The sequence below is a fragment of the Onychostruthus taczanowskii genome, unplaced genomic scaffold (assembly GCF_017590055.1).
Source record: "Onychostruthus taczanowskii isolate IOZ18803 unplaced genomic scaffold, ASM1759005v1 scaffold179, whole genome shotgun sequence".
NCBI lineage: Eukaryota > Metazoa > Chordata > Aves > Passeriformes > Passeridae > Onychostruthus > Onychostruthus taczanowskii.
The window spans coordinates 707,603-722,449 of NW_024499006.1; the positions used below are offsets into that span (position 1 = coordinate 707,603).

A 14,847-nucleotide genomic window follows, 5' to 3' on the forward strand; every position below is an offset into this window, starting at 1 on the left:
CATAATTCCAAAATCTTAAGCAAGTTGTTTGATGATGCCAGTTGAAGCAATCAACCTCTTGCTCTGTAAGACCCAGAGCAGCTGGTATGCATGCAAAAATTCAAGTCCCTTTAAGTCCCATTCCAGAAGTCGCCAATACATATTGACTATCCCATAACCTTTAACTGTTCCCCTCATGATGCATAGTTGCTTGCTTTTAGGGATGCTACTATTCAAATTTATGATTCAAAAGGCAGTACTGTCTTGAAAGAGACTTCAAATCCAAGGGTATCTAACATCAGGTATTCCCAATGAAAAGGGATTTAAGTATCTCTACAGATCCTAATTGTTATTCACACTGGAATATGAGATAAGAAAACTCATAAATATGAGTAATACATAATTTTTACCATATCTGATGTAGTACAAATGTTCTGCCAAGGGGAAGTCTGAAAACATTCAAATATTTCAACGATTGACAGCCATTATCGGTAAACAGGACAATATGGTAAATGGTAATGAAGATAACCACTTTTTCAGATAATTAACATCTCCTTTTAACCTCTCCTAAATATGGAATAATTCTACAATTTGCAAAAACCCAGTGCTTTGTTCTGTTGGTCTCTTCAAGTATTGTTTGGCCTCCAAAATCTGTGGAATGTGGAAAATGGAGAAAAGTGGTTGATACATGATCTACCAAGATATATCATGCTGCCATTCAGAGGGACTGTGACAGGCTGGAGAGTCAGGCCATCAAGAACCTAATGGAATTCAACAAAGGGAAATATGAAGTCCTGCACGTGACAGGAAATAATCCCATGCATCAGTACAGACTGAGACTGACCTACTGAAAAGCAGCTTTGCACAAAAAACATGGAGACCTTGGTGAACAAAAAATGGAACATGAGCCAGCAATGTGTCCCTGTGACAAAGAGATCATTCTCATTTGTATTAGTAGGAAAATTGTCAACATGTCAAAAGAGGTGATCATTCCCTCTGCTCAGCACCACTGAGGATGAATAAACACTCAATCCAGTTATGGGTTCACAACAGGGTCTAATTCTGGGGTTTTTGGGACAAGGACATGCTCATACTGAATCAGGTCCAGTGAAGGGCCAAGAAAATAATCAAGGGCTTGAAGCATCTTTCATATCAGGAGAGATCTGAGACTGTGTAGCCTAAAGGATCAGAGAGGAGGCTCAAGGAGATTTTATGAATGTGTATATATACCTGATTAAGGGGACCATTGTCATACACATCTGCAAATTGTTCTAGTTATTTTGATTGCCATGTTTTGGACACAAAAACTGACTTGGACTTCTGATAATTTTGTTGGAATTGCCATATTTTTTTTGACTGGTCCCTTCTGTTTTAAAGTTTGGTGTGTTTTTTTTTTTTTTGGTTGTTTTTTTTGTTTTTTGGGTTTTTTTTGTGGAATCAACATGCAAATTGAAACACATGCAGAGATGTTTGTATACGATTGATGATTGCCATGGAACATGTAGACTTAAAAGGAAATAAATACAAAGATTAATGCCTTCAAAGCTGGTAAATTTTGAAAGGCTACTGACATAGAGCAGTGGAAAGAAAGGCTCTTTTGGCCTCATTATCTCAGCAAGTCTTTGCTTGCTCTGGTAATAACGTAGGTAAAGTTTGGCCTGCATCTTTATTGTGTAGTCTGTGTAACATATTTGGATTTGGAGAATAGTTGTTAACCACATAAAGCATTCCTGAAGGTGGATAGAGTTTGTATGCTGCATGTTAGGGAAATTAAAGTATTTTAATACACAAAGTATCTCAGGCATATACTGTGTTCTAGGATCAAAGCTGGAAAAGTGCTGAGTCTTAATAAGGTCCTGGTACATCCATTTGACAGTGTGAGGTTGTGATGCATACACACTGGACCTTGAGATCTGCCTTTGAACATGCATGTGTTGATATTATGCACTAGATATCATTCAATGGGAATTTACAGGTTATTTTCTTGGAAACCCTCAAGTTTTTGCATCACACTGAAAAAGCTATGGCTTTGAATGCTCACAATTTTTCTCAGCCTTTTCCATGAATAAGATTTCAAATAATTTTTTGCTTAGCATTTTTTTCTTGTCTTCATCAAATGATGTGCTATTGCTCAAAATACCTCATGGGAGTAGCAGGTTAACTCATGATTGTACTCTGAATAATCTTATCAGAAGGCCCCATTCTTCAGAAGAAAAGGGAAGGAGAAAAGGACTTTTGCCTTGTGTGTATAGTGCCTTTTATTGCACTAATGTGAAATGATTCGATGTGATGGACAGCAGTTTATCAAAACAAAATCTCATTAAAATCTGTCTGCACTTTGCCCTTACTCTCCTTTGTATAATAAGATTGTGAAGCTTTCTGTGACCAGATGGTAACCTGTGGTAACCTGTAGTGTGTGTACATTCATGGGTGATGAATAAAACCATTGTCACCCTTAAATGTTGGCATCAATATTGTGCTAGTAACATTTGGAAGTTTCTGCTTTATCAGCAGCAATGACTGGCAAATAATCAGCTGTTTTGTAATGGGAAGCTTAAAATAGCAGATGAAGACATTTGAGTTAAGCTTCATGGAAAAAGACACTACTGCATTTATTATGATACCATTTTTGTTGTGTAAAGATGACATGATTGTTATTTTAGCTTTTTAGACATACAGTGCAATTAAGAATAATCAGTTTTCCCACAGATTCCAGAAAGCAACTGAAGCATGCTAATAACCAGGCCCTTAAATTTAGAGTGACTTCCGCTGCTGCATGGGCAGCCAGTGGGTACAGATGCATGCTTCACAGTGGTATTCAGCCTTTGTGTGATTGCAGCCTTCTTACAGAGACATGTGTCTCAACAGAAGTTGCTGATAAATAATAAACTCTCCAAGATTTGCCCACACTACCAATATAAATACAATTTGGAGTGCTGAGGAGGGGGATCTGTACATACAACATATACTTTGTAAGCTGTAGCAGGCATCCAGACTGGAAGTTTAAAAGAATGTACAAAAGAATTCTGATTTGTGTTTACAGGAAGTAGTAGATAGTTGCACCAATAAAAATTATTCTGTGTTACATATGCACACTGATACATAATTTGTGTGACTTGCATGAGGCTGGTTTTACAACTCTGCACATCAGCAAAAATCATGATTTGGGTAGGGGTTCAGAAAACAGATTTTGCCTGTAACTAAAGGTAGTAAGTTTATTCAGACAGTTTTAATTCATAATCATTCCCACTAAAGCCCGTTTACTGGGAGGGTCTTATATATGCTTTTACCAAGGTCTGCAATTATTTTTTTAGACTGAGGTCTTTATGAAGAGATTTAGCTGAGAAATGTTTATGTGTTCACATACAAATCTCTTTTTGTATTCTTTTCTCCAATCTTTTTCCTTTGCTTACTACTCTTCTCAGTATGTATTATGTATTTTATTTATATTATGTATTTTACTAAACTTTTACTGTACTGGGGCCAAGTCAGTGGTACTTTCTTGCATACTTGGGACTAATTGTTTGCTGAATTTTATCTTTGCTTGCTATCTTAGACTGAACTACTTAATAAAATGTGTGAAAAATAAAGTGTTAAACCTTATGACTGGACAATAGTATTTACAAAGAAATGAAACATAGAAAGAGCAAACAGGTGATGTTTTAGCTATGATGCACAGTTACCTGCATTTGAGAGGATATGACTGTCCACATGCAGTTTTGAAACTGACTATACCAGATGGTAAAAGAGTCTTTGTGAAGGTATTTGTATCTACATGAAAGATTGCAAGTTGAGATAGCATATTGCTCTCTGTGAAGAAGAATAAGCCACAGTGGCATGGGAAGAATTTTAATGTGTTTCCATTCCAGGACTTACATTTGTGTGTTATTTTACCAAAATTTATTGTGAAAATTCACACCTTTAAATGAGGACATGATAGCTCATTTAAAAAAAAGAAAAAAAAAAAGATTTCTAGGAATGGAAGATGAGTTTTGCCCTCTGCAAAGGATTGCAAGTTCTTGCCACCATTAGTGCACAAGCCTATGTTGGCCTCTTACATTGAAGTTAAATTAATGGTGAAAGAATTTTTTCTAAATGTTTCAAAAAATTGGGCTGGTAATATGTATGACTGAAACTGCAGTTATACACCTTTTTATAAGAGAGAGATGTGGAGAAAATGGGAATTGCATTATCAGTTTTAGAAGATGCCCTACCACAATGGAAAAAAAAAAAAGAGGATATTGCCAATTATGGATTTTCTTTTTTCCAGTGAAAATCTAAGTGAGATGGCTTAGACTGAAATGAAAGCTGTTATGTCCTACCCAGTTCAATGTTGTGTTCACCATGAAATGTGCCACTAAGGCCACTGTAATGAAGTCAAAAGTAAAAATTACATCTTTAAAGTTGGACAAGAAGTCCCATTTCCTCCATGAGATTGATCTTGAGACTACTGACTAAGAAGATAGCTTTATCTCCAGTGGAAGAGCTGTAAAGATGCAGTCTATCCCTTTCATTCGCATGGGAGTTCCTAATTGTTAGTTACTATTTGGCAATTTTTTTTTTGGTGTGTTTGGTCAGGATCTGTAACATTTCAGTGCAGCTGTCTGCTCTGAGTCAGGCTAAGAGTGAAGCTGAATAAATAACTCCTGGCAAGTAAACATTATCATGGTAATCCTCAGTCCTGTGAATGTGGGACACTTTTAGTTTAAGGGTGGCTCATGACACATTTTCAGCAAATAAACTATTAACCAAGATAACTTCTCAGCTCCAGGAAAAAAATTCAAAATGGGCCTCATCCATCTTTGTGAATGGATGACTTTGAGCCACTTTTATAGAACAAGAGATTGGGTCTGAATGGAAATATTTAAGGAAGTTATTTGAACATTATTTACAAAGTTTCACTTCAAAGGTGTGCTAATATTTTATAGTTTAGTTACAGCTTATCACTTGTCTTTGTTCTTCCAGGCATTCAAGACCAAGGATGGCTACATCGTGGTGGGAGCTGGAAATGACCATCAGTTTGTCACTGTTTGCAAGGTGTGTTAGGCAAGAGTACAGAAATGTGTAATAGTTTCCATTTTCACTAGGAAAATTAAGATGCTAATTCGTCTTTATGATTTTTTTTTTTTCTGTATGGAAACAAGTGGTGGGTATAAATTCTAACCTGCCGCTGTTCTGGCTCTGAATTCAGAACACACCTGTTCTAAAACTTGTAGGTACTGCTCTCCTTTTGAAATCTGTGCACATCTGATTGAATCTACATCTACTTAAATCATTACCCAAGCCCATTGTCCTTTAGAGCACTAGCATATGCAGATCTGTGCTCACTGAGAAACTTGTGGACTTCTTAGAAAATAAATGTTACAGGACTCTGGGCTGATTTTGGAGTGGTGCAGAGGTATGATGTTGAAGAACAATCTTAAAAAAAAAATGTTCTAAAGGAAATGCATCAACATTCCAAATAAAAGACCCCAGTAACATGTAAGATGGGACAAGAGAATTTTTGCATATAGCATTAGACAATATTTTAAAAAATTACAGCTCTAGCTATTTTGGCCATTGTGTTTTTTCTCTAGGAACTTGGATATTTAACATAAATTAATGACACTCAGGAAACTAAGCATTATTTTCCTCCATTTGTTCATGTCAGATATTTCACATTTCTGTGGAAGTTCACCACTTATAACTGGAATATGTAGTAAGAGGACTGTGCTATTTTGATACTCTTTTAGTACAGTTTGGGGTATGTATCCCCACCTCACTATGTGGAGGGCCTCTGCTTTCACTTTGAATTGTCTCTTAACCTCTTCAAAATTTGCATAGTGGGTTTTCTTCATAAAGGTGTCTGCCCACTACAGTCATCATTATCTTAATATTAATGAAGACTAATAGATGAATAAGTGTCTACCTGGCACAACTCAGTTTTATCAAAGACTCATTATCTCTAAAGGAAATCTTTCCAGAGTGTCCCAGGACATAGCTGTGAATGTCTTGGTGCTTTATCATCTAAAGTAAAGAATTATGTAGCAAATGCTTGTCATCCTGCCATCCTTGAGTAAGAGCTGAAGATCCATCTCAGTAGGTTCTGACATCTTGATGTGAGCAAGCAGGCACTAAATCTATAGACCATGCACTATACCTGACTTTAGGGCACAGCTGAGAGAATTATGGTGTGCCTTGTTGCTACATATTCTCTCTGTAATCATTAAAGAGTGAATGGAACCCCAGAAGATGAAGCAATATTTTAATGGTTTTGTTACCCCAGAATGTATAGGATAAATATTAAGTGAGATTAATATTAGCCCTGGTCTGCAGGCTGTTTTGTTTTTTTTTTTTTTGTAATCCTGATAAATGTGTTCTGGTGTTCCTGCAATTGAAAATAAGAGGTACGGAGCATGGAAAAATGATGATTGCTTACATTTCAAAGGGGTTAAAAAAGCAGAAAAAATAGTTCAAGCTTTGAGTAATTGTTAGATTTTTCTGTATACCAATTATCATATTTGTTTCTATAAAGAATGCTTTTTACCCTTATCAGGATATTATAGGTACGGATTTGGGCTGTTACATTGCCAGAAAAAATAAAATAATGAAGAAGTCAGTGGAATGCTGGAATGAATACCCATTAGAGATATGCTCTGTGCTAAGTCAAAGGTGGTTTGGATCTTAAAATTGTGAAGAGGGAAAGCCAATAAGGGAAAAGAACTTTCATACATGAAGACCTGCAGCACCCTAGTGAACTTTAGTAAATACAGAGACAACTATTTCAAACACTGGAATTGCTATTTGAGAATCTTTCTCAGCTGAGTTGGTGCTGAAAATAGAGACTGTATGGAAGCTGTTGCCCTGAAGGCACATACTATAGAGATGTAACAGCTGGCTCAAGCTGTAAACAATGGCAAACATTCTGCTTCGACTATATCTTTCCAGGCAAGCAGAAACAAAAATCTGGAATAATTCACTGTGATATTTTCAAAATCAATGACAACTAATGCAGCTTGTTTGAGGACTTGGATAATTGAAGAAAAACTTCATAACACTGCTGGTTGAAATGCATTTCATTGTGGTCAAGTGTTGCAGCAGCACATCCTGATCTGTGGCTGATTTGGTCTGATTAGGACTAGTGAGTGAGACTCTTCAGAAAACTGAAGTTTTGTGTACAGCAAGGGAGATTTGAAACAGATTTGCTAGTGTTGCAGGACACAAAACACAGGGAGTGTAAGCCCTGAGTGTGCATGTAGAACTTGAACAAGGCCTCAAATACATTTCATTCTAAATGTTCACAGTGAAATAAAGAAAATAACATTGGCAACATGATGCAGAAAGATGAATGGTACATTAATGAATAACTTCTCAAGTGTGCATTTGTTAGTCACAAAAAAAATTGAGAAGAACATATATAGACATGCAGCTTTACACCAGATGGACATTAAGTTAAAGCTGAAATCAGTAACATTAATTAAAACAGCAGAGTGAGCAACTCCATATGATCATTTTTCAAATAACTCATCAAATGGTGCCATAGCTTTCTGATTAATTTCTTGGATTTTTAAGCTCACATAAGTATTCACTATCATTTAATTTGAATAACCTTACAGTTTTGTTTTTTTTTTTTTTCCTAAAGCAGTGATTTGCAACTCCAAACCAGCAGTACTAAAAAAATAGAAATAATTTAAAGGGGTTCCAACAGTATTGATAAACTTCCAGACAGAAAAATTTAGCTATTTTCTAATGCTAATTTATGATATGTTGAGATTTACATAAACTAGATTATATAAATGCAGAAGGAAAAGAAAATATCCTGTGAATTAAATATTGATGGAAGATGCTAGATTGATGTTTTATGTTACCTTGCAGATAAAAATTTTCAGAAAAGTTTTGTAACATCACCATTGTTCTAGCATTACTTACAGATACCTTACTTCCATGCTTAGTTTTGTTACTCTAGGTGAAAATGATCTCAAAGATGACTATCTGTTTTTAATATTTCTAAATATCTGTTGAAAGAATATCTGTTTTGCTAATGGTTTTATGTCATCAACAGCTATTAACTTTAAAGGAAGCTGTATCCTTATTCACTCCAGCAAAGTCAGGAGTCATTAAATGATTGTGGACTTGGTCTAAAGCAGCGTCAGAGGAATTAGTAGAATGTTATATTTGTAGCAAATATCAGAGAGATTGACACCAACTTGACACCAGGGAGTGACTGAACATGTTAATAAAACATAAATCCATTGATGATTGCTAAATATGTAGAAAACACCTTCTACTCAGAAATGTCCTAATCAAAAGAGGACTGGAGTTTGGATGACTATTAAGGAAGTGTTGTATGTACTGTCCCTGTTCTTAAACTCTTCCTAAGCATCAGACAACAGGAAGAGATAGAATGATGGGCTATAGGAACTTCAGATTTGAGCCACTGTATTTTTAAAGCCATCTTAGAAATGGGCCTATAAAAATGTAGCATGTTTAGAATGATTATAAGACTCATCATAAGAAAAACTAAGCTTTAGTGTGTGTTAGTGAGTAAAAATACATGAAGAATATGTGAAAGTCTCTTTTTTTATAGGATTCTATGATGCCTTTCTCTGTAGCTGATGTAATTGCTTTAGTTTTAGAAATCACATTTAATTGTGTTTATTTATGTTCTATATAAAGTAATTGTGGCACAAATAGGTAAATTATATTGATTTTCCACACAGCTAATTTTTCTAATGAATGCCTGTCCAAAATTCTAAGACTTATTTTGCATATTTAATTCCCTTTGTAGTATAATACACATGGTCTTCACATATTGTTTAAAGTTCTAATGTGGCAGGTGGAAGTTACACATCAAAGATGTATTTCTCCTTTCTCAGAGGCTCTACCACAACTTTTCTTTAATAATTCTTTTGGAAAAAAAATAAATAAAGACGACCAATGGTGTTTCAATAGAAAAATACCTCTCCTCTCCTCTCCTCTCCTCTCCTCTCCTCTCCTCTCCTCTCCTCTCCTCCCCTCCCCTCCCCTCCCCTCCCCAAATGATTGATAAATAGTGATTACTGGAAATCAGTGATTTTTAAAAAATCAGTAATTATTTTGTTATATATCTATATCTATCTATCTATGTCTGTATCTCCTGCCAAGCACATTTCTTACTTACCTTTATTTTTACTTAGATCCTGAATTTGCCTGAAGTTAGTAAAGATTCCAGATACAAAACTAATACACTCAGAGTCCAGAACAGAAAAGAACTTATTGACATATTATCAACCAGGTAAGTTAATTAAAAAGGAAGAATCTACATTTAATCTGTTAATGCAAATAGTAATGCATAATAAACCCTCATCACGTGAAAATTTTGTTTTACTCTTTTGAGATACTCTAGTTTTTATAATAGGTATTGCAAAAGCTTACTGATGTTAAATAGTCTGCCTTTTGCACACAGACTATAGTGTGAACTAAAGAAGCCAGACCACAGATTAAAGTTTTCAGAAACCATTTTAACTTCTCTTTAACATTAATTTGAATTTTAGTGAAACCGGTGCTTTCTGCTTTCCTGGATGAATGTAGCACCTGGAAAAAATGCTTGGAGCATCATTTGCTTTTGCTGTGGGATTTTAAAGTTTTCAATGAGTGTTTCTGTATCTAGGGGAGTTCCACTTGCTTTTCTCCCTTACTGCTGATTCTGTATTGTAGTACTCTGTGCCACCAGTTCTCCCTAAGCCACTCCTTTTGAAATCAAAAGGATATGTATTTAGTTTTCTGTTTGGGAACCATCCTATTAAATACTTAATTAATTTTTTTTAAAGAGAGAACTCAAAAATCCTTTTATTTGAGAGATGAAAATAGCTTAGTTATCTTCCTCATTCTGTTTGAGAAGGCCTTATATTTGTGGAGTGCTCTTCTGTTTAATGGAGAGGATGATATAAATTTATGTAATGAAAGAAAAATCTAATCTGTGCAAACCTTCCCAAAGGTGGCTTTGGCAGCACCTCATACTTCTGGGGATGAGCACAGAAGGTGGTTAATTATTCAAAAAAAGTCATACTATCATGTTGACACTTGACCAGTGTTAGTCTTTGTCAACAAAGACTAACATATATGTTAACTAACATATATAGTTATGATAACTGCATAACAGTTATCACTGAGGCAATTTTAATAGGGAGGTTTAGAAGCATTAAGTCAGATGTCTCCCCTTTTCATTCCATCCAAGAAAAAGTGTTTCAGTAGCACATCCACACCCCCCACTCACAATCCCACATTTTTTGGATATTGAGAACCAGAATCATGAGTCATTAAAGAGTGTAGAGAGTTATTATCTCTTTCAGTTGCACTTGTACTTTTGTCTCTGTCTTACCTGTCTATTTTCAGATGTCCTGCCTCTGGTGAAAAAACAAAGTACCAGGTGACTGCATTTTTTAATAATTATGGTGCAACTGACCTTGATTAACTTTCAGAACTCTTCTTTTATCTTCCTATAACAAATGGATTGTGATAGCGCAAATGAGGCCGCTCTTGCTATAAGTTTTGAGCCCTGAAAGGCCATAATTTATATTTTGACCTAGTTTTGAGCTCTTACATTGTTAATGCATAGTTTTAGTTTCAAAGTTGGTTCATGTTGACTTATTACTTGGACTTGATTTAATATGGAATTTGTCTGATGTACTCTGTTATCTTGTGAGAAGGCTATTTTGCCATCCATAGATCAGTTACTTGATAGCTCATTGCTTCTGATTCATTTTGGATGTTGTCTTTTTTTTTCCTATGGGCAACATCTGAACAACAAGATAAAGTTCAAGGAACAGTTGTTCTTTAAATTGCCAGAATTACAATTTGGTTTTATATCTGTAGCTATTAGTTAATCAAATTAGATTATTGCTCATCTAATTACTGCTTTTTGTCTTTTTTTCCTCAGAGTTTGTGTTCTATTATTATAATGTAGGCTGAATTTCTGTATATTATATGCAAGTATGTAAATATATACACACTTTTGGAGTAAACATTTCTAAAATATTCTGCTATGTCATATTATTGTGAGTTCATCTGGCAATCAGTTATAAAACACAGATATAACGAACACCTTCAGTATTCTAATGGAAGTTGAATGTGTTTCCACACACATTCCATGGTAACTTTGCTTTAATTCACTAATGCGCAGTGTTTTGTAAAATTGTATGTGGTTTATTTTTGAAGTCACTTAGAGAATTAAATTAATAGTTTCTCAGTGCTAAAAAATGTCAACCCTTGAGAAATGAAGGGAAATGACAAAATAGTAATGACAGAATTTCACTGAAAAATACTTTAATTTACTCACTGATTGCTTGATAGTATTACAGCTTCCAGCACATGGAAAATATAAACCTAAGGTGCATTACTTGGACAAAAACACCTGCAGACCCTTCTATTCATTCACTGTATGTGTACTGCTGTCCACTTTAAAATGAATTTGTGGCGATATAAGCTGGAGCAGCTTAGAAGACATATTCTTAGACATCGATTTTCTCAGTCTAGCAAATGAAGTACAATTGTGTGAAGTACAGTAGTTTTGTTAAGATGAGCCACTTCTTTTTTCCCCAAACTCTTCCACTGCCATTTTCAGTTTACACACCCTTTCTGCTCCACTAAGTCATTGGTATTTAAGCAGCATGTATGGCAGATGCTTGGTACTCTGCAGTTGCTTATATATAGCACTGCTGTTGCACAGTAGATAAAAGCATGCATTTTTTTCAAGCTTTTGATGTTGTTGTAATCCTAATAAACAAAAGCTCCACCAGAGCCTAGAGCAGGTTTCCTTTGACCTATCTACTCTGTTTCCTTGCCCTTATCCTTTTTGAACTGTTAATGGAGCTGTGTTTCACCTTTTCATTTTTTTCTTAATTTTCAAAATGAGCTACCTCATTGAAGCTACAGTTAATTTCTAACTTCTGAGCATTCAGTAAGTGCAAAAAGAAGGATTACTTGCTTAAGAAAAAGTATGAAAAAGTAACCCTTAAGAAAAAGTGTTTGCCAGGCTTTGTATAGGAATAGAAGGAGTTGTTTAGACCTACTCACAGGGTCAATAACTCCCTGAAGTCTCGAGCATTTAATTTGCTTCATGTGTGGAGCTGAAAGTTTTGAAAGCATCTGAACTCTGAATACCAAGGAGACACTTGGTGGCTTTTATTTTTTGAAAACTGAGCAACTGAGACTCTTTGGTCACAGTTTTATTTCTAGATGTGTGCACAAAGGAAACATTGGGACAGTTGGTCAATGTTAAGTAATGCTGGGTTTTTTTAAGAAAAAAGGCTCTATCTTGGGAATTCTTGACTCATGTGACCTCTAATTTCTACTCACCAGCTGTGGTAACCATGCCAGATTTCAAGGCAGTCAGGTAACCATGGGGATTATGCAGCACTGCGAAGAAATTGACCTTTAAACCAAAGACTTTTCAGAAGGGTGTGAAATGACATATTCATCAAAGTCAGATATACTGAACTGAGTGAGAATACAAGATGGGGATGAATATGACTTCAGACATATATGCAACTTGAAACAACAGCTCTGAAAGGTGTGAATTGCTCCATTCATTTCAGAAAGAATTTCCTCATGCTCTTTCTTCTCTGACATAAACGAAGAGTGAAGCATGCCTGTCCTTAACTCTTAAATCCAGTTTGCTCTCTGAACAACTCAATTCCATCTGTAAGGCACAAATGAAAGGTGGAGAGGGAGAGCAAATAAGGAAGGATAAGTTCACATATCCGCAGAGAATGTCGGATGTCAATAAAGGTGATGGGAAGGTAAACCCCTGTGGAGTGGTATGCTGCTTCTGAGAGAGCCTGCTCTCGTACTGAAGCAATAGGAGGGATTACAGAATACAGTTCCTTCTCAAGATATGGAGTGTTTTTAGTTCCATACTCTATGGGGAAATGAGTAAAATGCTGCTTCATGGGATATTCACAGGGAAGAATGATATAGGCCTATGGGGCATTTTGAACTTGTTTTGCTACTGTTGGTGTTATCCCTTTCCCATCTCTGGTCCTCTTCCTTCTATGCTGTTTTTTTTCCTGTTCCCATCATCTTCCTTCACTGCCTATAGGCCCTCTTCCCTCTCTTCATCGTATTTCCTCTTTCTCCTCCCACTGCTGGCATTTACACATCTTCTCTTCAGTTAAAAAAAAAAAAAAAGTTTTGGTGCCTTCTGTACTTCTGTATCTGCCTCTGTATTTAGGTTACATTTCCCCAAATGACAAGAAAGCAGAACTCTGACAAAAGCAAATTACTTCTGCCTTCCTTTTTTGTGTATGTGCCAAGAGTCAATTTAAAATGACCCTACCTGGGTGGAAGTCAGGTTCAATGGCTACCACTGGGGCCCCTGAGACTCCCAGCTCGTGAGAACTGACAGACTACAGAGCACTCTGGTTTTTAAGTTTCCACTGAAAACCTCTGGTTTGTGAGTTAGATGTACATCTAACTCACAAACAAGAGAACCAAGTTTTAATTGTTGCTCTCTTCCCCCTTTACCTCCCTTTCACTTTTGCTTCCGCTAGAACACAATAGTACCAGACACAATGCAGATTATTTTGTATGTGTATATATAAGCATGCATATGTCAACACATATATATAGACTACACATGAAATTTGACATCTGTGCAAAAGCTAGCGTAATACCAGTTTTAGAAGAAACTGCTTTGAGAGAGGGGGCTTAATCTGCTGACCTTCCTGTTCAAATTACTCCGCAATTCAAACATTAATCCCACCATGCATCTCAGTAATGTAGACACATTTTAAGGGCAGCTAAATGTGTGCTCCAAGGCACTTTGGGAAATTAACCTGTAAATGGAACAGAGTGTGTGGGGGTGTATAGGTGTAGGTGGAAGGTGAGTAGCAGACGTGCCCTCAGCGTGTAAATTGAAGCAGCTTCACATAATGAAGAACATAAATTCAGTATGATTAGTGCTTCTGCAGCTCTAACTGAATTATTGTAGACTCAGAAGTGTTAGGGCTGGAAATGATTCAGAGTGGAACTTCTATTCCTAGCACTTACATTTTAAACCCCTTCTTCTTGACTGTACACTACAGCTGCATGCTGCATATCTAAGTGTGAGGGGAAAAGGAATGAGCAGGAAGGAAATACAGAGAAACTTGATCCTCAGTTAATAAAGTTGTTGCTAAATGGTTTCCACCTAGTAACAGAAGAGGAAGGCACCTAAAGGGGAAAGAGTATTGTAAGATGTTTAATTTGCCTGATGAGAAGCATTGTTAAATTCACACTTCTTGAGACACACCCAGTCTTTGTAAATCTCCTTCCCTATCCCCACCATTTCCTTTTCTAAGCCAAGAGCCTTGCTGACTGAAGTCACTTGATAACGTTTCAGGCATGAGGATCTAGTTGTTTACAGCTTCAGCAAGACAGGTGTTTGAAGTTTGAAAGACAATTGACTTCAGTGTGGCACAGCTGGTAAGGCTTACATTCCCCAGTCACCTACCTTACCACCAGTACATAGCGGGTTGAGTTGTGTAGACATTGGCTACCAAATTGCCACATTTTGCTTTAAAATGCTTTGTTTGAAATTGCTATTTTATGTTGGCGTCTGTGTGCACAAATGAGAGAGATCTAAAATGTTTCAAGCATCTTCTTTTTGGACTGGGTAAGCTAATGTGTATTTTCTGTGGTTTTTTTCTTACCTTCTAATAACTTTCTAAGATTCTCATATCTGTATGAGTTCAAGATCCTTTCTGAAAAGGAACTTGCCATCTCTTTTCTGATGACTTACATTTCTAACTTGAGGCTACTGAAATCAGTGATTTTTAAATGAACTTTTTGACCTGATCTTTGTTAGCTCTTTAATCCCTTTTAACCTTTGGGTTACAAGAAAAAGCAGCAATAAAATCAATTAAACTTTTC

At 36.1% G+C, this 14,847-nt stretch overlaps 1 protein-coding gene across 1 annotated transcript in view; it reads left to right on the forward strand.

The window, feature by feature from the left end:
* The window catches only part of SUGCT (succinyl-CoA:glutarate-CoA transferase), a 313,647-nt gene that overhangs the window by 111,777 nt on the left and 187,023 nt on the right, over nt 1-14,847 (forward strand). The window contains exons 10-11 of the mRNA XM_041400354.1: nt 4,945-5,016; nt 9,135-9,232. Of these exons, the coding sequence (XP_041256288.1) occupies nt 4,945-5,016; nt 9,135-9,232 (170 nt within the window). The remainder of the gene's footprint in view (nt 1-4,944; nt 5,017-9,134; nt 9,233-14,847) is intronic.